The 27,101-nt window shown below is 36.4% G+C and overlaps 1 protein-coding gene across 1 annotated transcript; it reads left to right on the top strand.

Moving 5' to 3' along the window:
- The first annotated feature begins 3,553 nt into the window (after positions 1-3,553).
- DAZL (deleted in azoospermia like) lies at positions 3,554-20,255 on the top strand. Its single transcript, XM_047100388.1, has 12 exons — positions 3,554-3,780; positions 3,881-4,088; positions 10,008-10,154; positions 10,429-10,520; positions 11,100-11,151; positions 11,563-11,626; positions 11,717-11,856; positions 13,231-13,302; positions 14,030-14,080; positions 15,128-15,241; positions 16,394-16,492; positions 20,202-20,255. The coding sequence occupies exons 1-12, from the start codon at positions 3,554-3,556 to the stop codon at positions 20,253-20,255; spliced, it is 1,320 nt and encodes a 439-aa protein (XP_046956344.1).
- Positions 20,256-27,101: the final 6,846 nt, after the last annotated feature.

Consider the following 27,101-nt stretch of genomic DNA (forward strand, 5'->3'; position numbering starts at 1 on the left):
TTCTTTCTCTCTCTCTAAAAAAATAAAATAACAGCTACTGATTTTAAATGGCAATTCTTTTTCTATTAAGTGAAGATTTCATAAAGTTTCAGGTAAATACCACCAACATTTGAAAAAAATCATAACCTAGACAAAAATAACTATAAGAATTAAAAATAGATTAAATTCCAGGGGCGCCTGGGTGGCTCAGTTGGTTAAGCATCCGACATTGGCTCAGGTCATGATCTCACGGTTTGTGAGGTGGAGCCCCCTCATCAGGCTCTGTGCTGATAGCCTGGAGCCTAGAGCCTGCTTCAGATTGTGTGTCTCCCTCTTTCTCTGCCCCCTCCCCACTCATGGTCTGTCTCTCTCTCTCTCAAAAATAAACATTAAAAAATAATTTAAAAAAAGAATATAGGTTAAATTCTTTAACCAGTTAATTTTTTTGAGAGAAAGAGCATGCATGAGCAGGGAAGAGGGGCAGAGGGGCAGAGGGAGGGAGGAGGGAGAGAGAGACAGAGAGAGAGAGAGAGAGAGAGAGAGAGAGAGAGAGAGAGAGAATCTAAAGCAGGCTCCACACTCAGTGCAGAGCCTGACTTGGGGCTCAATCCCATGACCCTGGGATCATTACTTAAGCTGAAATCAAGAGTTGGATGCTCAACTGACCGAGCCACCCAGGCACCCCTAACCAGTTAATTTTTTGAAAGAAAACGTGTGAAATTTTTTAGAAGTGCTGAGAGCTAATCCACAAATCCATAGAGCCAAAAAACTCCTAAGCAGAAGAAATTTTTAAAACTGCCCCAGTCACATCATTGACACTAAAGAAAAATAGATCTTAACCAGGATTAGATTAATAGCAGATTTCTCAGTAGCAACAGAAACAAGAAGATAATAGAATAGCATGTTCAATATTCTGAGGGGAAAAAAGACCACTATAAACTTAGAATTATATATCCAGTAGAATGATCTTTAGTGATCAAGAGCAAAATAAAAGTATGTCAGGTGGGGAAAAATCTGAGCACTTATCACATCACACTCTCATTAAAGGAAATTCCACAGAATTTACCTTAGGCACAAGGAAAAGTATCCAGAAAGAAGAGCTGAGATATGCAAGGAAATGGTAAGCAAAATGTTTTTACAGATGTCAGTGGGCCTAAAAAATATGTCTAATTTATAGAAGGAAAACAAGACAGAACTAAAGTAGTGAATAATAATTGTTTATAAATATGGAGGAGTTGTACAGAGTTAAAATATCTCAAGGTATTAGTTTTCTACTTTAAGTTTACATGTTAAAATAGTGGAATCACCATACACCTATGTAAAATATACACAGAGTGTATTGCTCTGAATAAGTAATGTTTTAAAATTTTTCATTGTGAGTGTTATCTCCAAGGGTCCTTTTCTTATGACCATCCTGTTGAGCCTTTTTTGGAAACATCCCTCTAGGGTGGTTTTACGTTTGTTTCTGCAAGGCATTCCAGATTCCTTTTCTAGATCTTTCTGGGGAAGAGGATGGGGTTGAAGAATCAATTTCTAGGTTTTGAGATTCCAATAACATGCAAGTGCTAAAAACTAAACTTCAAATTCTCTGTGAAATGCAGACATAGGGTTTCAAAATTTCATCACAGTTAAATAATTTTTTTTCTTTTCACGCAGAAATGGGACAAACTTCTTCATCTGCTTATCTACTGGGGGGGGGGAGGTTTATATCTTCCTTAACCTACCCATTTCCTGAGGATGATGTCTTTCAGGGACAATAGCTTTTTGTACTCAGTTCTAGCTCCACCTTGAGCTACTTCAAACCCTTACCTCCTGCCTATATACTTCCAGGCCTCAAGTCAGAGACTAACAATATCTTGCACGCCCGCCTGCCCTTAGCATATAACTATCCCGGTTTGCCTCAGACCTGGTTTCATGAAGTGTGGGAGGTTTTCAGTACTAAAACCAGGAAAGTCCAGGGCAAACTAGTTGACTGGTCATCTTACACCCCAGCCCTCATAGGACTAGAGAAGAATTAGTTCAAGAAGTCACTGCTTTGGTTTTCAGGTAAATTTCTGATATCTTGAGATTTCCCTTCATTCCTTATGAGTTCAGCTGAATATTAAAAATAAGGTTAGTTATTATTTTATCCAGTAATGCTAGGTGTTGGTAGTGAAGGTTTTCAGGTTACAGAAGTCCACCACTATTCCAGCTCACAAAGTAACATTTTAATGCTTTTCATCAGTACAAGAGTGAAGTTTGAGGATAAAAGTCATAGCCGGTTATCCCCTATGCATAGAGAATGATAGAGTAGTTTCCAAAGGGGTGTGATTTGCTCCACCAACTGCCCTACGGCTCACCCTTGCTCTAGGCCTGGTTTCTCAGACCTTGAGAATGTTCTAGAATTCTCTAAGCAGGCCTAGTTTCTTCCTGTAAGGCCTACAAAATACACCCGCCCCCTTACAATTTAAACTCCCTGAAGGAAGAAATGTTTGCCTGTTTCGTTCTATCCTGTATCTGCGGTACCGTGCTATCGCCAGTCGATACCATCAACACGTTTCTTGAAATAATAAACGCCCTGAACGCCAACCAACCTGGCCCGCCCTATCTGTCCAAACCAACCCCATCTACCTCAAACTTGACAGAAAAGCGCCCATGTTTCTGGACTTTCGGGCGTCTCCTTCCCCGTACTCTACAGACTTGGTTCTATTTTCTATTTCTGTAGTCATTTAATCGATTTGGGGGGGCGACAACAGGGATAACCCGGAACGGGTTAATCCTGGGCCGTTCGGGCGCCATTTTGAAACTAGAGCGTAGATGCATTAAAATTTTTTTTTTAATTTTCATATACATTTAAGGATGCACGCTTATTTCAAGTGTGCTTCAAAGGCATTTTCGGGGTGACGTGTGGGTCCAGGGGAAAGGGGGTCTGTCAGCCCGTAAGTCTCAGGTCCGCGCCTCCCTGGCTACGGAGTGCCGACCCACGCGCAGCCCCTCCATACCCCCGGTGGGGGAGCCGGTACCCCCCCAAGCGCCCCCCGCAGGGGGCGGGGGGCTGTCACCCATTGGCTGAGGCGGCTACCACGAGCTCCAGTACCCGGCGCAGGAGCCACCTCTGGGAGCCCCGCAGGCCACGCCTCAGTTCGCCTGCGCCCCTCAGCATCACCACTTGGTTGTTAGGGCTCCTGGATCTCGCCGCTCGCTTTCGATTTCCCTCTAGTCCTCTTTTATCCCTTTGCCCAAGTCGAACCCGGGCAGCGGCAAGAGCAGAGCGAACGGCAGCCCTAAGAGTGGTGCCAGAAGCCCAGCCTCCGCTCCTCCTCGAGCCCATTCAGCGGGAACAGCTAGCTGCCGCCATCATGGTGAGTTGGGGAGGAGGAGGCCTGAGGGGCGCACGCCCGGGTGGGGATCTCCCGGGTGGCGGAAACTCTGCTTTTCTGGCGCCGCGCAGGAGGGGGGCTGAAATCGGGGCCACCCCGCTTCCTTGTTCTGGGGCGCCGGCCCGGGTGCACCACAGATGGCCTGAGAGAGGAGGGCGAGGCGGCCTAGAGGCGTGGGGGAGGGGAGGAATTCCCCGTGGCTGTCGCTGAGGGGAATGGCCCCGGGGCTCGCTGTCCCTCCGGCCGACCACGTGCAGGGCCACGACCTTCACGCCGCCCCGCCTGCCTCCCGCAGGCGCCCGCTAGGCTGTGAGGGCGGCCTGCGGTGTGGACCGCGGGGACTTGGGGGGGGGGGTGAATACCGCGCGGCCGCCCCACCCCCACCCCGCCCGGCGGGCCTCCCTTCCCGCGCTTACCCTGAGGAGAGGAGGCCGCGCGTCTGGTGCGAGATGGCGTCGGGCTGCCGTCCCCGGAAGCCAGCTGGCGCCGGCTCTCCGGGAACTGGGCTGTCGACTTTGAGGGCCGGCGTTTTCCTCGGCAAGTGGTTTCTTTCCGGCCTTCGCACGTGGTGGCGGCGGGCTCTTGAGGGGGGGCGGGGCGCGGGGTGCTCACGTCGGGGGAAACCGGGCGGCCGGCGGGGACAAACGAGAGCTTCGGTGGCGGCACCTCGTGCCTGGTCTGGCACCGGGGGCTCCCTCGTGCGGCGGCCTCAGGCGGAAAACTCACCCGACGCCATCCTTGCCGCACGAGGCCGGGCTTGCCTGTGCTGCTGCGGGACCGCAGACCCGAGAGGCCCGAGTTCTGTGCTCGGGAAACGCTTTCTCTCTCGAGATGCGGCAGGAGTTTAAACCAAACGTCCGCACAGTAGTAATACTTGCTGTTGGCGGGGGACGTTTCGGTGAGTTTTGGTAAATGCTTGGCGGTGACCCCCCCACGAGGTGCAACTCTGAAACTTTGGACCCATACCCTTAAGTCACAGACGTGTTCTAGACGCTGTGGATTTGCAGTGTAATCTTTCGTATTCTCCATTTTTAGAAGTAAACGGAGGACATTTATAGACAGTTTATATTACTACCTATAAAGGTTAAAATAAAAATCTGCAATTATATGTATTATCCTGTATATAAAAATCTGCAATTATACGTATTATTATTTGTTATGTCGTTATCTAATCACTGAGTTGCTCTTAAAAAAGTACAGTATTTTTTTCCTCTCCATTTTTAGAGAAAAAGGGGAATGCTAATAGCGTTTTTCCCCCTGATTATAACAGTAGCATATTAACTCATTTGAAAGTAATCAGTGTAAGAAAACCGGTCTGTCCCAAACCCTTTAACAAAGTTTTGCTATATGTATGCCCTTCCAGATTGTTTTATGCATGTATTGCACGTAGATAGGTTAAGTTTTATTTTATAAAAGTTGTACCATGCTACATAATACTTTTTTATATCTTGCACCCTTCACTTAATATAATGGATATTATTTTTCAAAGATATATTTAAAGTGATTTCAAGTGGGGTGCCTGGGTGGCTCTGTCGGTTAAGCGCCCGACTTCGGCTCAGGTCATGATCTCGTGGTTTGTGAGTTCGAGCCCCGCTTCAGGCTCTCTGCTGAAACTCAGAGCCTGGAGCCTGCCTCGGATTCTGTGTCTCTCCCTCTCTCTCTGCCCCTCCCCCACTCACGCTCTGTCTCTCTCTATCAAAAATAAATGTAAAAAAATTTTTTTTAATGATTTCAAGTATGTAATGTTAAGATGTAAGATTATACCATTACTTGTTTTACCAAATTTAAATAATGAATAATAATGAATAATGAATTATAATGAATAATTTTCCTGTATTAAAACAGTACTATAGTAAATATCTTTGTGTGAATGGTTTGGAATACTTATTTTATTAATTCCTTGAAATTAATTGCCAGGAATGGAAACAACTGAGTGAAAGGGTTATGCCCATTTTATAACAATTTTAAATTACAGTACATCTTTCTGAGTTATTCTTGATGGAGCATGTACCAGTACGTGTTCTGTGTGCAGAATGATCTCCACACTCTTTCCAGTGAGAGGTGTTAACACTTTTTAAAGTTGCCAATAATAGGTGGAAAATACATTCTGATGTGCTTTTTTTTTTTTTACTCATTAATGAAGTTGAAGTTTGTCATTAGCTTTCAAAATTTATTTTTTATAAATTCTTCATCCATCTATTTGGATGTTTATCTTTTTTAAGGATTTATAAGAACTCCATTAATATTCTTTGTCATTTATAGTGGTAAGGAGTTGCCTTTATTTTCTAATTTCAGTGGAAATTGCTGTTTCTTTTTAAGCCTGATGTTAGCTTAGAGCTACATCAACAGAGAGTAAGATTTCTGTTTTACTTGGGTTTTTAAAAATTCAATGATGGATGTATTTTATAAAATGCTTTCCTTTGGTGAATGACAGTAACAGATTTCCTAAGAATGAACCATCTTGGAGTTTTCAATATAAATTGTTCTTAATTGTATGTTTTTTATATACTGCTGGAATTTTGCATCTTTGTGTTGGGGCAGAGGTGGACCATTTTGATTAGGTTTTGTTATTTGGGTGTTAGTTTTGTAAAATGAATTGAGAAATACCCTTTTTTTCTTCTCTTTTCTCTGGAATGTTTTTCAGTTAAAGTATCTGAATCTTTCTCATACACATTGTCTTCTGTGTACAGTTGTTTCTGTCTTGGTGCCCTCTACACACACACCTACACACACACACAAATTATCTGTTTCTTCACAATTTGAAAAAAACTCACAGTGAAACTAGCTAGGAATCAAGTATTTTTTCTTAAGATTGTTTTCAAGATTGACATTTTTCTAGAAAGTTGGCCATTTCATCAAGATTCTGTTATAATCTGTGGTCATACCACCTTTTTTCAACACAAATGTAAATTTTTCCTTTCTTGCCTTTTTCTTGGTTTTCTCAGGATTGTTTGTCTATTATTTGGATTGTTTCTAAGAGTCCAGTCTTGGATTTACTTACAAGGTTTTATTCTGATTTTCATTTCCTATTTCCTATTATGCTTTTTTTTTTTTATTAGTGTCGTCTTCTGTGGATATAACTCTAGTGACTACAAATTATAGATTGTTTTTGTGGTCAATTACAGATTGCAGTTGCCTTGCATGTAGCTATAAAAGTTGAATGAAATAATGTTAAAGAGCTGATATCCCAGGAGCTTTAGTAATGATAAGGTTTTTTTTCAGCTTTTAGGTATTTTTGTCATTTCGTTATCCAAGTACACCAGGGAATGTATTACTGTAAATACCAGTGATGAGAATTCTGTATATGAAGGCCTCCAAGTTTCCTGCTACTTAATATCCTAGCATTACTTTTCTCAAAACCCGCCAACTCACCTGAAGATATAATTAAGAAAAATAATTACTCCCTATAATTTATATGAAATTTATTTCTGTATGCTATTGATGGTTAATATTAATACTTTAATAATACCAAACTTTTTGCTTTAGCCTAAGCATTTATTTGTGGAGTATTTTTAGCAGTAGTTTAAAAGTATTAAAGGTTGTTTATTGGTTTTGGATGTTGTGTATATAAATTATAATTGTATACAAGTACACACACAGAAGTTTAAAAAAAATCCCTGCTGATGTCTTATTAAAATGGACTACTTTGTTAGCTTTGAGCACCACCTGCTGGTTAAAGATTAAGACATGGTAGTGTCTTAATTTAAGATGTAAAGAAAATGATTTGCTGAATATAATGTTTAATATCTCAATTAACGAGACCGTGAATTTGAATAACTCAATCCCAAACCAAATTTCCTATAATATACAATGGCCTTTTTTCCCAAATTGTTGCCTAATGTCTCAAGTATCCATTTTACTTTTGTTAAATAGAATATGAGAATTAGAAATTTCATCTTCAGTTCTGGGGATGCTATCATGGGTTTCTCAACTGCGACCCTGTTCACATTTTAGAACAGATAGTTTTTTGTTGTAGGAAGCTGTTTTTTGCATTATAGGATATGTACTGTATCCTTGGCCTCTGCTACCAGATACAAGGAGTACCCCTCAGTTGTGACAACCAAAAATGCCCCTGCATCACAAAATCTCCCCTGGTTGAGAATCAGTACATTCTCATAACCCCTTATAATGTGGTACAGTTTTCTGGCCTGACCTTACACCTTCAAATTAAAACATTCATCCGTGGTCATTCACAGCAGATAATACTAGCTTGTCAAATAGAAAGGTATCCAAAGTTCATCCACAAATGAAGGGGAAATTGAGAAGGAGAAAAGAAAGTCTGTTAGAATTTCAGAGCCACTTTTGGATTTGTTTTGAACTTATGAAATAACTAACTGAAAGAGATTGGTAAGTTGTTTATAGTGAAGAGAAATCTAGTCAAGTTTTAATAGTTAAAGATACGTGGAGTATGTAGTAGAGTCAGTCCCATGTAGGAAAAAAACTAAAATTAGAAAACAAAAAAATGGGAAAACTTCAGAAGGTTTTTACTCTATTTCATTATTATGAAATATTAGTATACTATAGTTAAGAGGAAAGAATTAGGAAGCACCCAAATAGAAACACGAAATAGCAAGTACAGTTGATTCTTGAACAATGCAGGAGTTAGGGACACCAACCCACCATTCCTCCACGTATTTACAGTACTGTACTGTATTTCTTTGAAAAATATTTGTGAATGAGTGGACCTGGACAGTTCAAATCCATGTTCAAGAATCAGTTGTATGTGTACAAACTAATAGAAACTAAAACACGTTTGGTGATTTGAGTTTTGATTTCATCTCTAATCAGTATAGAAGTTTATAGAATCTTAAATTTACTAGTAACTTCTAGCATCTAAAAAAATAGGAATTATACCTACTTTATTATTGTCACTGATTTCTATAGAAATTACTGTGCTTGCTTTTTAAAAATATATGTATCAGTTGGTTTATTTTGTCCCTGTTTTTCTCCGTAAGCAGAGATGTAATGGGTTTATTTCTCTTGCAGCCTTTTGTACTTCCCTCTTAATCAATAGCTACTTCTTTTTTTTTTTTTAATTTTTTAATGTTTATTCATTCTGGGGAGGGGGAAGGGCAGAGAGAGAGGGAGACATAGAATTCAAGCAGGCTCCAGGCTCCACGCTGTCAGCACAGAGCCTGAAGTAGGGCTCAGGCTCATGAACTTTGAGATCATGACCTGAGCCAAAGTCAGACACTTAACCAACAGAGCCACCCAGACACCCCTCAATAGGTACTTCATAAATGAATTTCAAATATATGGATGTGCCAATAATTGGTTCTTTGAAGTTCCAATTGAAATTGGTTGTTAATTAATAAAGTATGTACAAAATAAATAAGTAAATGGTAAAACCAAGAAAGAAGCTTTTTAAACTATTGAAAATAAATGCAGGTAATAGAACACTAACTTATATTGGTGTACCACATTATACTTTACAAAATGAATTTGCAGATGTTATCTCACTTTATTCTCAAAGCAATTTTCCAGATATAAATAGCTACCAAATAAGGGGTTATAACCTAGTAAAGGACATGAACCCAGATCTCCTGACTAAATCAATTTTGTTTCACTATGTTAGACTGCTTTTCCGACATATATATTATCAGTAAATTTTGCTTCAGAAAAATTTTTATTAATCTTATGTGGAAAAACTAAAGATAGAGTTCTGACCAGAATCCAGAAAAATGAGTTTCATGTGTGGGTCTCTTAATTTGAAAATAAAGATAGTATCATTTATATCTATCAGCCTACTGTGAAAAGTAGAATTATCAGTGGGGACTGATTTGGTGTTAGTGAAGAGGAAAAATGTTATTTCAAAAGATGCTTTGAACACCCTAGCACTAAGGGAAAGGATTGTAAGCCCTTTTTTTAGCAGGAGGTATTACAATATGTGAGCAAATAATCTTTTCATGATCCATTTCCAAAGTAAATGCATACTAACACAAAGAGTATTTCATTACAAAATGCATGTTAATTTTGGTGACTAGAAAGAGGAGGCAAAAGAAATTTGTTTACAGCTTTGTGGTAGGGGTGTCTGGGTGGCTCAGTGGGTTGAGTGTCTGGCTCTTGATCTTGGCTCAGGTCATGATCTCAGGGTTGTGGGATCAAGCCCCTTGTCAGGTTCTGTGCTGAGCATGGAACCAACTTAAGGTTCTCTCTCCCTCCCTCTACCCCTGTCCTCTGCTTGTGCCATGGGCATGTGCTCATTGTCTCTTGCACTCTCTTTAAAATAAAAAATAAGTGAAAACAAAGCTTTGATGTATGTTTTTGATGCAGATTTTTAAAAATTATCTTTTTTTAAAGATTTACCATGCTTTTTAATAAGGTACTCAGTAAAGTGAAAATTTGCTTACCTGGCATACAATAGAATGAGTTTAATAACTGTTTTTACAAATCTCAACTTTCCAGTTCACAAAGTCAGTATAAAGTCAGTATTCTACTTTAGTGTAAGAGATGATGATAAGCAACACTGGGCTTAAGAATGTACTGTACTCTTTTGTTAAAATTTCATACTGATCTACTCTGATTACCTTAAATCCTAAACCTGAACTAAGCTGTATTACTGGTCAATTTACTATGAAAGTAATTCATATGAAAATACTCTGTATTTTAAATACAAAGATTGTGTTTCACATCATGGTTTAGTGATGATATCTGCTTTCCAAATTACAGTCTGCTGCAAATCCTGAGACTCCAAACTCTACCATCTCCAGAGAGGCCAGCACTCAGTCCTCATCAGCTACAACCAGCCAAGGCTATGTTTTACCAGAAGGCAAAATCATGCCAAACACCGTTTTTGTTGGTGGAATTGATGTTAGGGTATTGTATTCCTATTTCATTTATTTAAGAAAATATTTAGTGAACACTGGGGTTTGGGTCCTGATGCAAACATAAGGTTTTTTTGTACTTCATGCAGGTTTGGAATTGGGTTCATGTTTAACCTATAGAGACTAAAAGTATCTTTGACAAAGAGCCACAGGTGGTTTGGGGATCCTTAGGAGAGATACCTCCACATTTTCAAATCTTTTTTATAGTATAATTGAAATTTTTGAATGCTGAATTTTTACTCTTGAAGTCAAATTCTTCTCCATAGATGGATGAAACCGAAATTAGAAGTTTCTTTGCTAGATACGGTTCAGTAAAAGAAGTGAAGATAATCACGGATCGAACTGGTGTGTCCAAAGGGTGAGTAAAACATAATGTTCAGTATAAAGTATAAAAAATATGTGAGCTATAGTCTCTATATAGAGTAGCATAGAAGAATTCAAAACGCGTGTTCCTACACTTGTATAAATTTTTTGCTTTGTTTCTTACATATAAAAGATAAGTTTGCTGCCAACTCTTCTATGTAGTCATTTTCATAGCGTTTGTATGTAAATATTTCCTACCTTCATTTATTTTACATAAGTGGATTAATCCGTTCTATCAGAGCTGTTTTTTTCATGTATCTTACGGTATCTTAAGTTTTAACCATCTTGCAATAGATAGTAAGTTAAATTCAGGTTCATAGATGTGAATTTTCTGTTAATGAATGATGTCCCACACTACGTTAACCTTCACGCATTTCTTCCCCCTAGATCAGGGGAAGAAGACAAAAGGTAGTATTTATAGATGACTGATCATGTACATCTAAAACTTTATTTCAGTATATTCTTCATCCTTCATCAGTATAATTTCAGTCAGTTACTTCATAGAATGCTGGACGTTTTAGACCATATACTGTTCTGGTGGTGATTTTTACACTTCATTTATCTTTCTTTGTAGCTATGGATTTGTTTCATTTTATAATGATGTGGATGTGCAGAAGATAGTAGAAGTAAGTAATCTTATGGAAAAATCTCAGTTTATGGATGCAGTGTTTAGTGTTGAGTCCTGAATATATAGCCTTGTATGAAATATAGAAATAAACTTCCTGTTTGAAATCCAAACCTAGAGTAATCTTACATAACTAGTCAGAACCTGTTTATTTGTAACTGGACATCTAGCTTCATGAGCTAGACACAGGAAAGGTTAGAGACAGAGTGTAAAGGTTTTTGATCAAATTCCAAGACTTCTCTCAACACTTGGGTAGTGAGGGTAAGGTCGCTTCGTGCTGATAAATTTTGATTTGGTATGTTCTTACCAGTGATGATCTCCGATGGTAGAAATTTTAGAAGATTTGGGGTATTTACCAAAGTCTTAGAAGTCTTTGAAATTGATTTTAGCTTTATTATGGTTTTATTTTCAGTCACAGATAAATTTCCATGGTAAAAAGCTGAAACTGGGACCTGCAATCAGGAAACAAAATTTATGTGAGTAAGGAGAAGAATTGTTCTTATTAACATATGTAGCTTTTCAGGAAACTAAAAGTAGTCTTTGTTTTCGTATTATTCTTTAAAAAGGTGCTTATCATGTGCAGCCGCGTCCTTTGGTTTTTAATCCTCCTCCTCCACCGCAGTTTCAGAGTGTCTGGAGTAATCCAAACACTGAAACTTACATGCAGCCTCCAACCATGATGAATCCTATAACTCAGTATGTTCAGGTAAAAATTATTTAACATTCCTTTTTCTTTTTTTTTAAATAGTATTGCAGATCTTATAGATGGGGGCACCTTAAAAGTAAGCCAGTCTCACTTTTTACCCTCAAATCAGATGCATATTTTCCATAATAAGTGGTAATACTGTCTCTGAGTGATGAGAAGGAAATCTATTACTTTTGTTAGAAATCTGTTGTTCTTAGTATTGTTTCTAACACCAAGCTAAAATATGCTTCTATATAGTTTGTAAGTTTTTAAGAACTGACCTCTGTAGCCATGAAGAATATATATATCTCATTCATTTCCCTTCCCCCCATAGGATAATTCCTAAAATATTTGAAGGCAGCTTTCCTCATGTGTTTGCCTGATTTATTCTTCTTTAAGTTTGGCAGTTCTATTTATTCATTATTTTCAGTGATTTTCAGATGTCTTCTATAGATTACTGACTTCTGGATGTATTCTGGTTCTAGAATGGATAGGTTTCTGATGAGTTAACTGTATTTGTAAATTCTGTGAGTTTTCTGGCATATAATTTGTTTGGATACTTGAATATTTGAAATGGGATTTGAAATATTTACTATCTCCTATTGATGATGAATAACATTGATTTTCTTCATTTTATTTTCTTCAGTTTAAAAGACATTTTATTTTCAAGAAAAGAAAAATTGTAGAGAAGTGTTTCTGTAGTGTCTTTCATTTGTTTACATTTTCCATCTACCCTAAACACAGGGTATACCTTTTGTTATTTTTCTTGCTCTAAACATGGTTAGAAGAAGAGCCCTACTCATTCCTAACGTTTGCTGTGAGCTATTACTTAACTTGGGTGTATTCATGTATGATATTACATAGATGCTTTTAATAAATATTTATTGAAAGATGAAAGGCATTCTACTGTTCATTTCAGTTTTGGGGTTATATACTGCCCTTAACTTGTAGAAATGAAATACAGAAAGAGCCATAAACTGTGTAGGAGGACTACACATTACTCCATGATATTGTCAAGGAATACAAAACTGCTTAAAAATATTTTTACAAAGAAATAACAGATGTATTGATATAACTTTAATATGGAAATCTATCTTAATTAGAGCCTTATCACCAGTATAAGGAAGAACTTCTCAGTGGGGATAAATACACAAATAAGATAAACGTAAATGGGCAAAATCAGTCTCTTCCCTCATTCATCCCTTCTCCTCTCCCAAAAGACTAACATTTGACAGAGAATTTTTCTTAATGTAGCCAATCACTCCAATAGAATTCTGCATTCGTATATAGAAAAATATGATTTATATTCATATTTTTGTTGTATTGGAAGTTTTACTTTATTATTTTCAAGAATTTTCCATGTTAATCCATTCTTCCTGTAAACTTTATTTGCAGGCATATCCTCCTTATCCTAGTTCACCAGTTCAGGTTATCACTGGATATCAGCTGCCTGTATATAATTATCAGGTAATTTAAAAGGGAACAAAATGATTTACTTTGGAATATTATTCAGGCATTTATATGAATTTCTCCAATAGTTTGTCCTTTAAACTAGTAGAACATGCTTAAGATAAGAAAGTTCAAATTTGTCTAGAATTAGGACCTTTAATTATTTAAAAATAAGGGAAAAAGATTTGACGGGAATATACTTAGCATAAAGATTTCTTACACTGTTTTATAAGATTTTGTGTCCTCTTCTGTATTTCAGCATGTTTTCTTCCATTTTTGCTAGCAAATAGCTGAACCATCCAAACTAACTTTTATAAGCTTTTTTAGGGGGATAGATGAAATAAAATTACTCAGGTTTTAGAGCATTGAATTCCAATTATATTTAGTAGTGTTTATTTTAGCTGACTACTACAAAGTAGTAGTTCTCTGAATTTCTGACCATAGATATGACCATATCTATAGCCCATGACCATTAGCTATGGGAATAAATCCAGAGAACTACTATCTTTGAGTTTTTCTGAAAGCTAACACCAGAAAATTGAGAAAAATTAGGGTTTATGTATAAAGTAACAGTAATTCCCTCAGGTATTAGAAACCTAAAGTATTTCATTCTTCCATTCTGTTTCTTTTACTGCAAGTTCAAGGAACCAGCATGACAAATACCTCAACATTGTCTATCTTTGTGAAAATGTGTAAGAATGGTTAACTAATTGTTACTTCCTTTTGTTTTGTTTGTTTTTTTAAGATGCCACCACAGTGGCCTGCTGGGGAACAAAGGAGTTATGTTATACCCCCGGTAAGGAGAATTACTCTCTTTTCTTTATTTAAAACGTATACTCCCTTTTCTTTATTTAAAATATTTTCTTGTTTTAACTTTTAACTATTATATTTTTCTTGACTTTCTGTTATTTTGTATATGCCTAAAAATATTTTTAAATTCCCTTTCACATTATGTGCTATGTTTTATTAATGTCAGCCCAAGTATATTCTTCCATGGGAGAAACCACTTTTCATTTCTCATGTGGTTTTTGTGTGCTTTCAGGCAATGGCTGCTCTGCATACAATAGGTACTAAATTATATATAATCTAAGGAAGGTAGTATTAATACCTGTTAATTCTAATTCAGTGAATTTAGAATTTGTATTGAATCTATCTAGTTTTCTCTCCATAAAAAAAATCTGCTGAAGAGAAGCAAATGTTTTGCTGTTAATACTGTTAGATGTTATATATAAGAACACAAAAGAGGGTGTTAGCTTTAAAACACTTTAGTATTTGTTACTTTGTATCCTTCATCAAGATTGGACCTTTGAATGATATGACATTAATTCAAATTCTCAGGCACTGGGAAATTCTCATTCTGTAACTAGATGTTGGAGGTTTTTGTTTTTTGGTTTTTTTTTTTTAATTTTTTAACATGTTTGTTTATTTTTGAAAGAGCATGAGAAGGGGAGGGGTAGAGAGAGGGAGACACAGAATCCAAAGCAGGCTCTAGGCTCTGAGCTGTTAGCACAGAGCCTGTCGTGGGGCTTGAACCCACAGACCACGAGATCATGACCTGAGCCAAAGTCGACACTTTACCAGCTGAGCCACTCAGGCATCCTTGGAGCTTCTTTTTCTTAGAGCTCTTCTAATCTGATTATGTTGAAGTTTAGAAGACTTTTCAAAATAAAATACTGCCTTATTGCAATTCAGTTATTCAGTTCAAAATAAAGTTTCTGAAATAACATTAATTCAGCTTCAACACAACCCACATTTAAATGCTCAATATCCGCTAATTTTGAAGAATAGATTGTTCAGAAATGTATCTAATGTACATCTTTTTAATTATACTTTTATAATGTAGACTTATACCGCTGTTAACTACCACTGTAATGAAGTTGATCCAGGAGCTGAAGTTTTGCAAAGTGAATGTTCAGTTCATGAAGCTACTCCATCCTCTGGAAATGGCCCACAAAAGGCAAACATCTAATTTTATATTTTGTTTATATTCTCATAATTATTTTTTGAAGTTTTTATAATGGCCCTTGGAGATGCAAGTATCTTTTTTCAAATTTAAATATGGAAGCCAAAAATAACAGCTTAAGTAATTGACTAATAATTTGGCATTTTATGTGAAAGTTCATGAAACTTGAGGCACCCCAAACTTTCAGTGTTTACATATAGTTTCTGATTCAGTAGTCCTTTTCTCTCTTGTATTTTCGTTGTTTTTTAAAACATACTTTAATGCGTACAAACGTACTTTGGTGGAATGTAGTAGATCGCTTCCTCAAGAATCCTCTCTTCAAAAGAGATTAATATGAATTTTACCTCTTTTTTTTTAACCAGTTTAAACATTCACTTAGCTGAATAATAATATACAAATATTTATGGCATTCTCTTCATAACATTATATATGGCAGCAGCTCTCAAGAGTGGTAGAGTCACTAGTAATAATCGAAATACCGAAATAGGTACAATTTCTTCTTTTTTTATCGTTGGAACAAATTCATATAACAATGCTCTCACTCTTGAATTGTCCTGTTTTTGTTGAATGGGTCGGAATGTGGAAGTAGTTGATGTGATGGGAATGTGCATAATAACATTGAAGGATTCCCATTGGAGTTTGTGTGCACATTCCCATCACATCAGCTACTTTGTCCATGTGTTTCTTAGTGGAAATTAAAAATAATTGAGAACTACTGAACTGCAGAGTAAAAAAATTCCTTGATTTGATTCATGATTAGAATTTGAAAAAATATTAAAATGGTTATAATTATCAGGTTTTATCCTAGATATATTTTCTTCAAATGCTGAAGTTTACTGTTTCTTATCTTAACAGGGAAAATTAAAGAACCTTAAGGAAATATTTGAGGGTTTTACTAAATTGAGCTTTATAACCAGTACCCTTATCACTAAGATTCTAAAATATTTTTAAAATTTGATAGAAAAGTTACATATTAAGTGATATGTAATGAATTACATGAAAATGTAATGTGTAACACATTTAATATGTAGTATGAATTACATAATAATTCTTTAGAAGTACATGTATTCAACTTTCTTTGAAAAACCTGTTAAAGTAAGTAAAAGGAATAGTCCTTAGATTGTTGGAAAAACTTCTTTTTTTCAGAAATCTGTGGACAGAAGCATACAGACTGTGGTATCTTGTCTGTTTAATCCAGAGAACAGACTGAGAAACTCTCTTGTTACTCAAGAGGACTACTTCAAGGTATAAAAGGAATAGTATTATATAGGATAAAAAGCATATTTGTCAGATATGAAGTATCTTTGTTTCTGTAGAATATATATATTGAGATTGCATAGAGCATTTATTTAATTGAACTCTTGGCATTTGATGTTAGTAACTCAGAAAACCTCTCTGAGTGAATTTTACCTGGCCATTACGCTGCTCAAACCTTGATATAGTGTAGTTTGTCCTTACAGAAGAAATCTTTAGCAGAAGCTTGTAATTGAAAAGGTTTGTGAAAGAAGGGAGTCGAAAGAGAATATTGGCTTGACCAAATGGAAAAAGAGGAAATGTTAGGTACACAAAGCAGAATATAACTCAGATATCATGTGGGTTCAGTTTCATACTGCTGCAATAGGGAGAATATGCAATAAAGTGAGTCAAGTTAATGTTTTTTGTTTTCTAGTACATATAAAAGTTTTCTTTACACTATACTATAGTCTATTAAGTGTCCAATAGTATTATATCTAAAAAAATGATATATGTATCTAAATTAAAACATGCTTTATTGCTGGGGCGCCTGGGTGCTTAGTCCGTTAAGTGTCTGCCTCCTCACAATACATGAGATCAAGCCCCACATTGGGTTCTGGGCTCTGTGGACCCTGCTTGAGATTCTCTCTCATCTCTCCCTCTGCCCTTCCCCTGCTCACACTGTCTCTCAAAATAAACATTTTAAAAATACATCTATACTCTATTGCTAAAAAATGTTCATCATCATCTAAGCTTTCAGCAGCTCAGAATCACTGATCACAGATTACCATAACAAATATAATAGTAATAATTGTGCAGTATTAGAATTATCAAAATGTAACACAGGGACACAAAGTGAGCAAATTGCTGTGGGAAAAATGGTGCCAATAGACTCTTTCAATGCAGGGTTGACACAAACCTTTAATTTGCAAAAAATGACACATGAGATTGGAGTAAAATGAGGTATGGCTGTGTGGGGCATCTGGGTGGCTTAGCTGAGCATCCAACTCTTGATTTTGGCTCAGGTCATGATCTCACATTTCCTGAGTTCAAGCCCCACATCAGGTGGTGTGAGGCTTGCTTACGATTCTGTCTCCCTCTCTGTCCATCTCCAGCTTGTATGTTGTATGAGCACGCATGTGTGTGTTCTCTCTCTCTCTCTCTCTCTCTCTCAAACTAAATAAACTTTAAAAAATATTTTTTGAAAGAGAAGAAATTGATCGTTCAAATTACATACCTGAACAATGTGGGGGGAGAAGAGATAAAGTGAAGCAGTGAAAAGAGCTGAGTAGAAAGAAATGGAAGTTGATTAAGAGTTGATGACATGGAAGAGAATGTGAGTGTTTGAATTTAAGAAAGTTCTGGTTTCTAATCCTGGTTATGTTACATTAGATAGATTACTTGATAATCTTAACTAAGGTTCCAGATTTTACAAGTTTAAAATGAGAAGACACAGGACTAAAGGTCTTTTAAGATCCCTTAGGTCTGAGTCTGTGAATATGGAAAGGAACCAACTACTCACTCTAATGAGGGAGGAATATTGTGCTTATTAAAAGGGAAGGTTTTTTGTGTTTTTTTTTAACAACAGATTTATTGAGATATAATCCACATACTATACAGTAAACCCTTATAAAACACACAATTCCATTTTTTAGTGTATTTGCAGAGTTGTGCCATCATGACCACAATCATTTTTAGGGTATTTTAACCAGCCCCAAAATGAACCCTTTCACCATTTGCAGTTATTCTTTATCCCCCCCCCCCAAACTCCTCTATCCCTAGGGAACCACTATCCTACTTTTTTTTTTTTTAAGTATTTTCGTGTTCTGGACATTTCATATAAATAGAATAGTACAATATGTGGCCTTTTATGACTGACTTTTTTCACGTAGCATAATGGTTTTAAGGTTCATCAATGTTACAGTGTGTATGAGTGGTTCATTTCTTTTTATTTATGGATATACCACTCTGTTTATTCATCACTTGATAGACATTTGGGTTGTTTCCACTTTTCTGGCTGTGATGAGTAATGCTATGAACATTCATGGACAAGTTACTGTGTGGACATAGACTTTTATCTTTCTTGGGTATATACCTGGGAATGTAATTGCTACGTTGTGTAACTATGTTTAACCTTTCAAGGAATTGTGAGAATTTTTCCAAAACGACTACACCATTTTACATTCAAAGGGAAAATTTTAACCATTGCTTTGTGTCTTAAAACAGGGAAAGGAGAATAGCTTTTTTTTTTTTTTTTAATCTATGAATGGATGTAGGATGAAGCTTCCAACCTTTTTAATGGGGATATACTAAGGACTTTGTATAATGCACAAGAGTAGAGCCATAGTAGGATTAAGTTCTTAACATATCTTCTCAACAGGAAGTAAACATGTTCATTTAAAGTTGACATTCGTTTTCTTATTATTTCATTCTACATAGTATAATTTAAAAGGAAAGAACTAGGATTGTTTAACAGCCTACCTTGCCCAAAGTTCTGAAAGTTAAATAGGTAGTACTTATAAATGATTTGTTTACAAGGCAGAAAGTAGTCTTTAAACTTGGCGTTAACCAAAAACCCTACTTTGAACTTTCCGGTTTTCTGTTCTCTGGGCTAGGAGTCAGAAGTTGGTAGTCTGAAGTCTGGTATCTAGACCTATTTTGATTAGCTAAATATTGTTGTTTTAGTTGAATTTGAATGCATTGAGGCAGGGTATATACTGTTTCTATCTTGTCTTTATAATCTTTCATGTCCTACCTGACCTCTGAAGATACTTGAATTTATGACCACTTTTCTGGGCTTAAAACTAAACAGGATATTAGCCTGTTATATAAAAGAGTATATATTAAAGGTTACATAATTTCCAGAAGTTACTCTTCTTTATATGCCAACTGATTTTTAATCTCTAGGAAAAGGGCACACAGTTAAGCTCTTACAGAAAAGAAAATAGCTCCATTCCTTTTTGTAAGGCTTTACTCCACCCCACCTCCACCCTCCCCACCCCCCTGCCAAGAGAGGGCACCAAGTGAGTGAGAGGCAGAGAGAGAAATGGGTCTCACCTGAAGTGGGGCTTGAATTCACAAAATGTGAGATCATGACCTGAGCCAAAGTCCAATGCTTAACTGACTGAGCCAACCAAGCACCCCAGCCTCACTTCCTTCTGTCTGCACATCTGCAGGCAACATAAAGTGAAAGGAAAATTTTGCATGTATTTTTCTTTGTCTCTTCATTTCCTAAAGAGTGATATATCTTCATCACAGTTTAAGGATATACCTTTAAATATGCCAAAACTTTTAGCTTTTAACCTAAAAGTATAAAATTTTAGTTTGAATTGTAGTATTCTCAAGCTGTGATTTCCACCAGATGCACTTCTTTTAGTAAAAACAGTACTTCTAAAAATTAAATATGCTTTATGCCAGCTGTCTTTGGGGCATCACTGCCAAATCATTAATTAATAATCTTTGTAAAATGGTATTGACTCCAAGTCTTCTGTTTCTGTTTCCTGAGATTTCTTTTTAAATTAGTGAATAAAACTACTCACTGGTACATTTGTTACACTTGTTACATTTGTTCAGGAATGCTTCCCCAAAAGGACTACTTTTCTCTTAACAGTTTTTAAACCCAAAATGAATGCTTAACTATTTTGCAACTATCTTAGGTCATAGCGATAATACGAAAGTTTTCAGTGAAGTAATAAAAAGGACTTACTTCTGTCTTTTCTAGGATAAAAGAGTACATCACTTTAGAAGAAGTCGGGCAGTGCTTAAATCTGTTTGATCCCTTCTGCTAACTTTCTAGTCTCATGGGAAGTTGCTGATTTTGAATATTAAGAAGAGACTGAAAGTGTTTCACTATTCTAGAAATTTAATTCTGAATTTTGATAAATCACACTGAGACTTTCTTATACAAGTTGTGTTAGATTGCCTAGCTTTATTTGACATTCAGATTGTTCTTCATTAGATGTTTAGAAACTGGTTCTGTGTTCAATATATAGTTGAAGTAAAAAATAATTGAGACTGAGAGGAATAACTTTTAAGATTTATCTGTAAGGATATTTTTTATTGAAATTGATATTTTAAGAGTTTAAAGCAGTTGCTGATTTTCAGGAAATTGTTTTATAAAACCTATTCTGAAAGGTCAGAATTTTGATAGTTTGAATACAAGCATTTCACTTCTCCAACAACTACCTGCAAACAGTACGTTTACAATATTGTTCGTTACGCTTATGATTTCTCTCAAAATTTACCACAAAAGCAGAGTGTTTAAAACTGCATTTTTAATCAGTGGAACTCAATATATAGTTAGCTTTATTGAAGTCTTCTTTGTCCAAACCCAGTAAAAAAGATTCTAAACAAACAGTCCAATCAGTGGGTCTTGTGTTTATTAGTTCAAAATATTTTACCTGTATCTAGAATCCACACATAGATACCCTATTTGATTGGGATGGTAATTAGGATAACTAAAATTCTGGGCCAGATTTTTTTAAAGAATCCAAGACAAACTAAACTTTACTAGGTATATAAACTTCTCAGTGAGTTACCATTCTCCTTTTTTCTTTTCTTTTTTTTCCCCATTGAAATGCTACACTCAATAGCTGTATTTTAAATTGTGCAAAATACTGATGTTAAAGAATGCTGAAACTTTTTTTTATGTCACTTAAAGGTTAATCAGAGTATCTGAAAGGAATTGTTTTTATAAAAACATTAAAATATTATTTGTTGAAGAGCAAATACATTTTTATTTTTGCTTGTTAGCCTAGTATATTTCCTTTTTTAAAAGTAAAATATGCTTAGAAGAGTCCAAGTAATTTTGATGTTTAAGTACCACTAAAGTTGTAAGCATATCTCGAGAATATACTAGAGTCAGAGTTAACAGTCCATTTCTAGATTAGCTAGTCTCCTTGTTAGATGCTGTGTATTTTGGCCCCTAGAGCCCCTTTCGTGTCCCCACAGTCTTGATTTTCCAGTCTGTAGCACCATTCTTCCAGGAGTTTTGCTCCTAGAACAGGTGGTGTAAAGAAGAGAAGTAGCAACAAGAACAGTTTGAGGGCTAAGCTTTAGAAAGGTGGCAGTGGGATAAAATCTTTCTAAAGGAAACATGTATCCGCATCATTTGACCTGCCATGGAAATGAGTTTAAGGTGGCTTCCTGGACTTTCTTTTGTTGGTCCCTTCACTAAAACATGGAGATTCCATTTATCCCTAACTTAAGGCAGCTGCCATGGGCCCTATTATCAGTCCCCATGGGTGCTTTATAATTCCTAATAATTTTCACTCTGTATCAAAGGGAAGAATCTTTTAACTTAAGGATCCCTAAGAGGGCTTTCTTATGCCTTAGAATTTGAAAGTGCCCTGAAATTTGTCTTTTAAAAAATTGTTTTGTTTTGTTTTTTTGGTTGTGCTTTAACATTCTTACATGTCTCATTCTGTGAATAAATTTCCAGGTTACTCTAAATGATAGCTAAATTCAAAAGAGCCGATTCTAATTATCCCAATCTGACCTTAAGAAAAGTAAGAGAATAAACTTTTTATTTTTCTGCTTTTTTGTTGGACTGAAGTATTTAAGGGAGTAAGATAGAAAAAAGAGACAAAGTCCTGAACCTTTCAAAATAGAAAATTAATTTTAAAACTTAAAAGTATGTTCCTATTACCTATTGTTGATACTGTCTTTGTGTAAATGAATAAATAGAAATAAAGAAATTTTTTTTTCCCAAGTGCATTTTTGACCTACTTATTCATGTCATATCATCCAAAGAAATGCTGGAGAGTTGGGTGGGTAGTATGTGACAAGGTGTAGATCCTTGAAATTCAGAAGCATAAATACTGTTTAGTTTATTAATCTGGTAGAGTTTATACAAACAAATTTTGGTACATTGTATTGTACTGCGTTCTCTTAATGAAATTAAGAGATAGGTTTTCATGAGAAAATAATCCCTCTTAGATTGAATGGGAAATGGTTAACAGTTAGTTCCAATGCCATGCATCAACAGAACAGTGCCTAGTGAGAATGCTTGGTAAGTCCTATGTGATTATAGTTTCAGAGCCAAGGTCCCTATCATTTTGGACTCTCTCAATATTTTACTACGTACTTTGCACTTATCCTCAGTGATCCTTTTATTTGGGGATATCGCAGTTGTCAATGATAGAGCTTAAATTTTCATACTGTATTTATTCCATGAGGATGTGTCCAAAAGGTCATTACTCACCACCTCTTCCAGCTCAAACTCCGGTACTCCTAGTTCTATCAGCTGAGTCCAGAGGAGAGGAAATTCTCCCTTTGGAGGTTCCTATGTTGTATTTCTTAATGGACTCATTACCAGAAAACTGGGTATTATCAAGGTTGTGTAGGATAAAACAGTGCCTTCTGAATCACTAGAGATGAAGTTTTGATGTTTAAAGTAATCATTTGCTAAAGGTTAGTAATCCTTAAATGTACATGTGTGTGTATGTATGGACACATAAATATATATTGGCCATTTTCCAGAATATTTCATTAGCCTTGACTAAACTAAATAACAGTTTGTAACATTTTTGAGATCCTAAAACTAGATTACATATATCTTAAACAATTGTTTTAAACCTGCATGATATTTTAAGCATATTTGCAAGTTGAGGGTTACTACAAAATTCTCAAAACAAAACCCAAGTCTTTGAGTTTAAAGAAGAAATTTCATACACTTTTTTTTTGTAACATGTTGCAAGTTATGACAAAATCAGGTGATGCCAAAAGCATTGGGCACCCTTGTAAGAAGGGTATTCTGTGTGCTTTTTTTCCCCTTAAGAACATGTAACCTTTGTATTGTTGAAAATAAGTAATATCAATTAGCACACTTAGACTTCAAGGAAGTTGTTGACTTCCAAAAATACATATTCCACAGCAGTTCCCTGTAGCTGTAAAGCCTTCTATCCACTTCTCTAAAATTCTCTGGTTGTCTTTAAAGGTAAACTCATAAAAATGAGCTGCCACATTGCTTAATCGTCTTGCCTGTTTTCATTGCTGTGCTTTGAGAGTAATAAGGAGCAGCCGCGATAAGGCAGTGTGCCACTCTGCTTTCGCAAAGATGGCAATAGAGAGTGTGGGGACCATAAGGGGGAGAAAAGTGGCAGTGTTTTCCATTGACCAAGTCTTGCAAATAGGCCCAGCTGTTGAGTATGATCATTTGGAATCCCTGAAACACTTCTTCTAGATGAGGATTGCTCTTGTACATATTTTGATAATTGTATAATCTAGCTCTTCCCAACATTACGTGTAATACGTCTCTCGGTGTGTAACTGAATCTTTTTGAGCAATTCCTCACCACCCATCATCAAAGACTCTGAGTTTTCCATCTGTAGAAAGTACATTTGGTAGTAGAAAACAATAAACATAAGAAGTTCAAACTATAAACATGCGTTTTTGAGTGCTCATGCAAAATATTCAATCTGCGTAACGAAATGAGAGGTAATTCTGCCTTGCATTTAGAGTTAAAAACATCTGTCCAATATGGCTGTAGCTGTGGGCCAATCCCACGAAAATGCAAAAAATTGTCTCTTGATACAGAAATTGAAACTAGCACTGTACAATTAAGCTCTATGGTAGCTATATTTTATGTTTTTAACTGGTCTGAAACAAAGTTTTCCAGTTGAGTCTCTAGTTCATTTTCCCAAGGCACATGGAGGCTTTGTATCTTATGTGCACCTCCATTAAGGCTGTGTGCCAGGAATATGCCTTTTCCCACATAAAAAATTCCCAGATACCAGTTCAGTAGGTCTTTAACAATAGAACAAATGCTTGCATAACTGGGATATTGAGGTCATGAAAGCTCTTTATAAATTTGAAGCAATGGTAACATTTCAAGCAGTGCAGAAAGTTGGAGGTTTTATAATCCTTTATTAGTTCTTTTTTACAGAAAACAAGTCTAGCAAAAAAAAGTACGTTAAGGTTCTAATCGCATCTATTGTCGTTTCCCCAAAATAGAATGAATAGAAACATACTCTGTTCTGGTTCAATCTTGGGCAAAACTATTTACTGTAGAAGAAAGGTAGGGTTGAGAAGTCAACTGATGTGCACTGGTATAGCCAGATCACCTGCTTGCAGTGGGCCGGTACCTCTGCCCTCGCATACTTGTTAAAAGCCTAGTATTACCAACCCACCACCACCTCCCCAGAATAAATGGCTGGACTAATGAGAATGGAGAGAATTTAAAATGCTGAGACCATTTTCTCTTAGTTTTTGTCTAAGCTGATCCCCTACCTAGTGTTTTGAGTTCTTTACATTGTAGGTAAAATCTGAATGGTGTTTAAATCTGCTAAATGAGAAAAGTTTAACTGCACTTTTTTTCCTGAACGTAGCTTGGTTCTGGTTGGTTGTATGTCAGTCTTTGACAAAATGAAAACACGTACATTCATCTAACAAGGTTATATCCATGATTAGATCAGCCCTATATATGATGGGGCAAGTTTCCTCAGTATCAGGAAAGTCAAAAGAACATCAGAGTCATCATCTGGGGTGCTTTTCAGAGATTGTGACACCTGGACCTTAATCTCAGATGCTCTTATTCTGAAGGCCTGGGCTGGTGGACTCCGTAATCTGTATTTTTAACATGTCCCTTATGGGATTCCAATCTCTGCAGTACTCACTTTGAGGAATGCTACCCCAGAGGAAGATCTCTCAGTATATCATCTCTGGCTACCCCTAGTTTGGGGATAGTTGGATTTGGAGAACAATTCTGTGGTCCATTTATACTACATAAAGGATTTTGTTGGCATGATTCATCTTTTCCTGCCAAGCTTGTACTCAGGAATGTTAGTTGTCGAAGGCAAGGGAGACTCATGAACAGGCTGAAAAGTGGATTGAACAAGATCTGAAAGCCAAGACGTAGCCAAAAATGAATGGGAAGAAGGAAGAGGGAGTGACTGCAGAAGAAAAGGTGGATTCTGAGGCCAAGTGCAGGCAAGCCAAGGGTAATAATGAACTAGGCTCAGCGGGGAAGGTGCTGAGTGGACATTATGGAGGCAGAGATACCATACTTGCCTCTTGGAGGGAGGAACTCTACCTTTAGCCCTCTTGGAAAAATTTAGTATACTACTCACGGACTTCAGAGAAGTATGGCCTGTCATTGCTTCTTTTCCCACCTTGGAATTAATATGTCTCCTCCTTAAGAATGTTAATGGCATATGAATACTATTACTGATACGTTTTAAAAACTCAAGTTCCAGAGACAATCTTGGGCATATTGAGATTCATATTGTGCATGTATTTAAAATTTTTACATATAACTCATATAAGTATAAAAATAAGTATACCTTTATTTTTTTTAATTTTTAAGTAAGTATACCTTTAGAGAATGATAATAAATACCCAAATTAGCTTAAGAAAGAGAACATGGCATTAATTTAGACCAGGTCTTCTCTGACCACACCCTCCTTCTCCTCAACAAGAGGTAACCACTAAATTGAATTTTGGTTTAAACCACTAAATAATTTGTTGTTTCTTTTCTTTTTGTATGTGTGTATGGTTTTACTCAAAAAAAAAAAAAACTTAAAGATTTATTATTTTTTTAAGAACAGTTTTAAGTTCACAGCAAAACAGAGAAAGATGCAGAGGTTTCCCATATACCCTCTGCCCCCATCTACACATAGCCTCTGCCATTATTGATATCCCCCAACAGAGCAGTTTGTTAAAATAGATGCACCTACGTTGCATAATTGCCTAAGATCCATAGTTTTCTTTAGGATTCACTTTTGGTGTACATTCAGTGGGTTTGGATGAATGTATAATGACATGAATCCATCATTATAATATGCAGAGTATTTTCAATGCTGTATAAATCCTCTGTGTTCTACCTATTTGTGTCTCGAACCCCACCCTCACCTTCAACCCCTGGCAACCACTGATCTTCTGGGTGTCTCCATAGTTATACCTTTTCCAGAATGTCATATGGTTGGAATAATCAGTATGTAGCCTTTTCATATTGACTTCTTGCACCAGTAATACACATTTAAGTTTCTTCTGTGTCTTTTTGTGCCTTGATAGCTCATTTCTTTTTTGTGGTGAATGGTATTCCATTGTCTGAATGTACCACAGTTCATCCACTCACCTACGGAAGGATGTTTGGTTGCTTCCAAGTTTTGATAATTATAAATAAAGCTGCTAGAAATATCTATGTGCAGGTTTTGATATGGACAGAAGTTTTTATTCATTTGCATAAATATCAGAGTACAGTTGCCGGATCGTATAGTAAGTTAGTTACTGTTAGTTTTGTAAAAAAAAAAAAAAAAAAAAAAACGCCAAACTGTCTTTTAAAGTGGCTGTACTACTTTGCATTCCCACCAGCAATGAATGAGAGCTCCTGCTGCTCCACATCTTTGTCAGCATTTGGTGTTGTCAGTGTTCCAGATTTTGGCCATTCTAATACATGTGTAGTGATATCTTGTTCTAGTTTGCATTTCTCTGATGACATAGGGTTTGGTGGAACATCTTTTTTATATGCTTATTTGCCATCTGTATATCTTCTTTGGAGAGGTGTCTGTTAGGTCTTTGACCCATTTCTTTCTTTCTTTCTTTCTTTCTTTCTTTCTTTCTTTCTTTCTTTCTTTTTTAATTTAAATTCAAGTTAGTTAACATACAGTGTAGTATTGGTTTC

This window comes from Lynx rufus, unplaced genomic scaffold (genome assembly GCF_022079265.1).
Source record: "Lynx rufus isolate CCGP_SWC_20201006 ecotype Redwood Valley unplaced genomic scaffold, mLynRuf1.p SCAF_5, whole genome shotgun sequence".
Lineage (NCBI taxonomy): Eukaryota > Metazoa > Chordata > Mammalia > Carnivora > Felidae > Lynx > Lynx rufus.

Coding starts and splice junctions, on each gene's coding strand:
- DAZL (XM_047100388.1), top strand. CDS start 3,554: ATGGCCCCGGGGCTCGCTGTCCCTCCGGCCGACCACGTGCAGGGCCAC. Junction 10,521..11,099: donor CGAACTGGTGTGTCCAAAGG/GTGAGTAAAACA, acceptor CTTTCTTTGTAG/CTATGGATTTGTTTCATTTT. Junction 16,493..20,201: donor CTCAAGAGGACTACTTCAAG/GTATAAAAGGAA, acceptor TGTCTTTTCTAG/GATAAAAGAGTACATCACTT.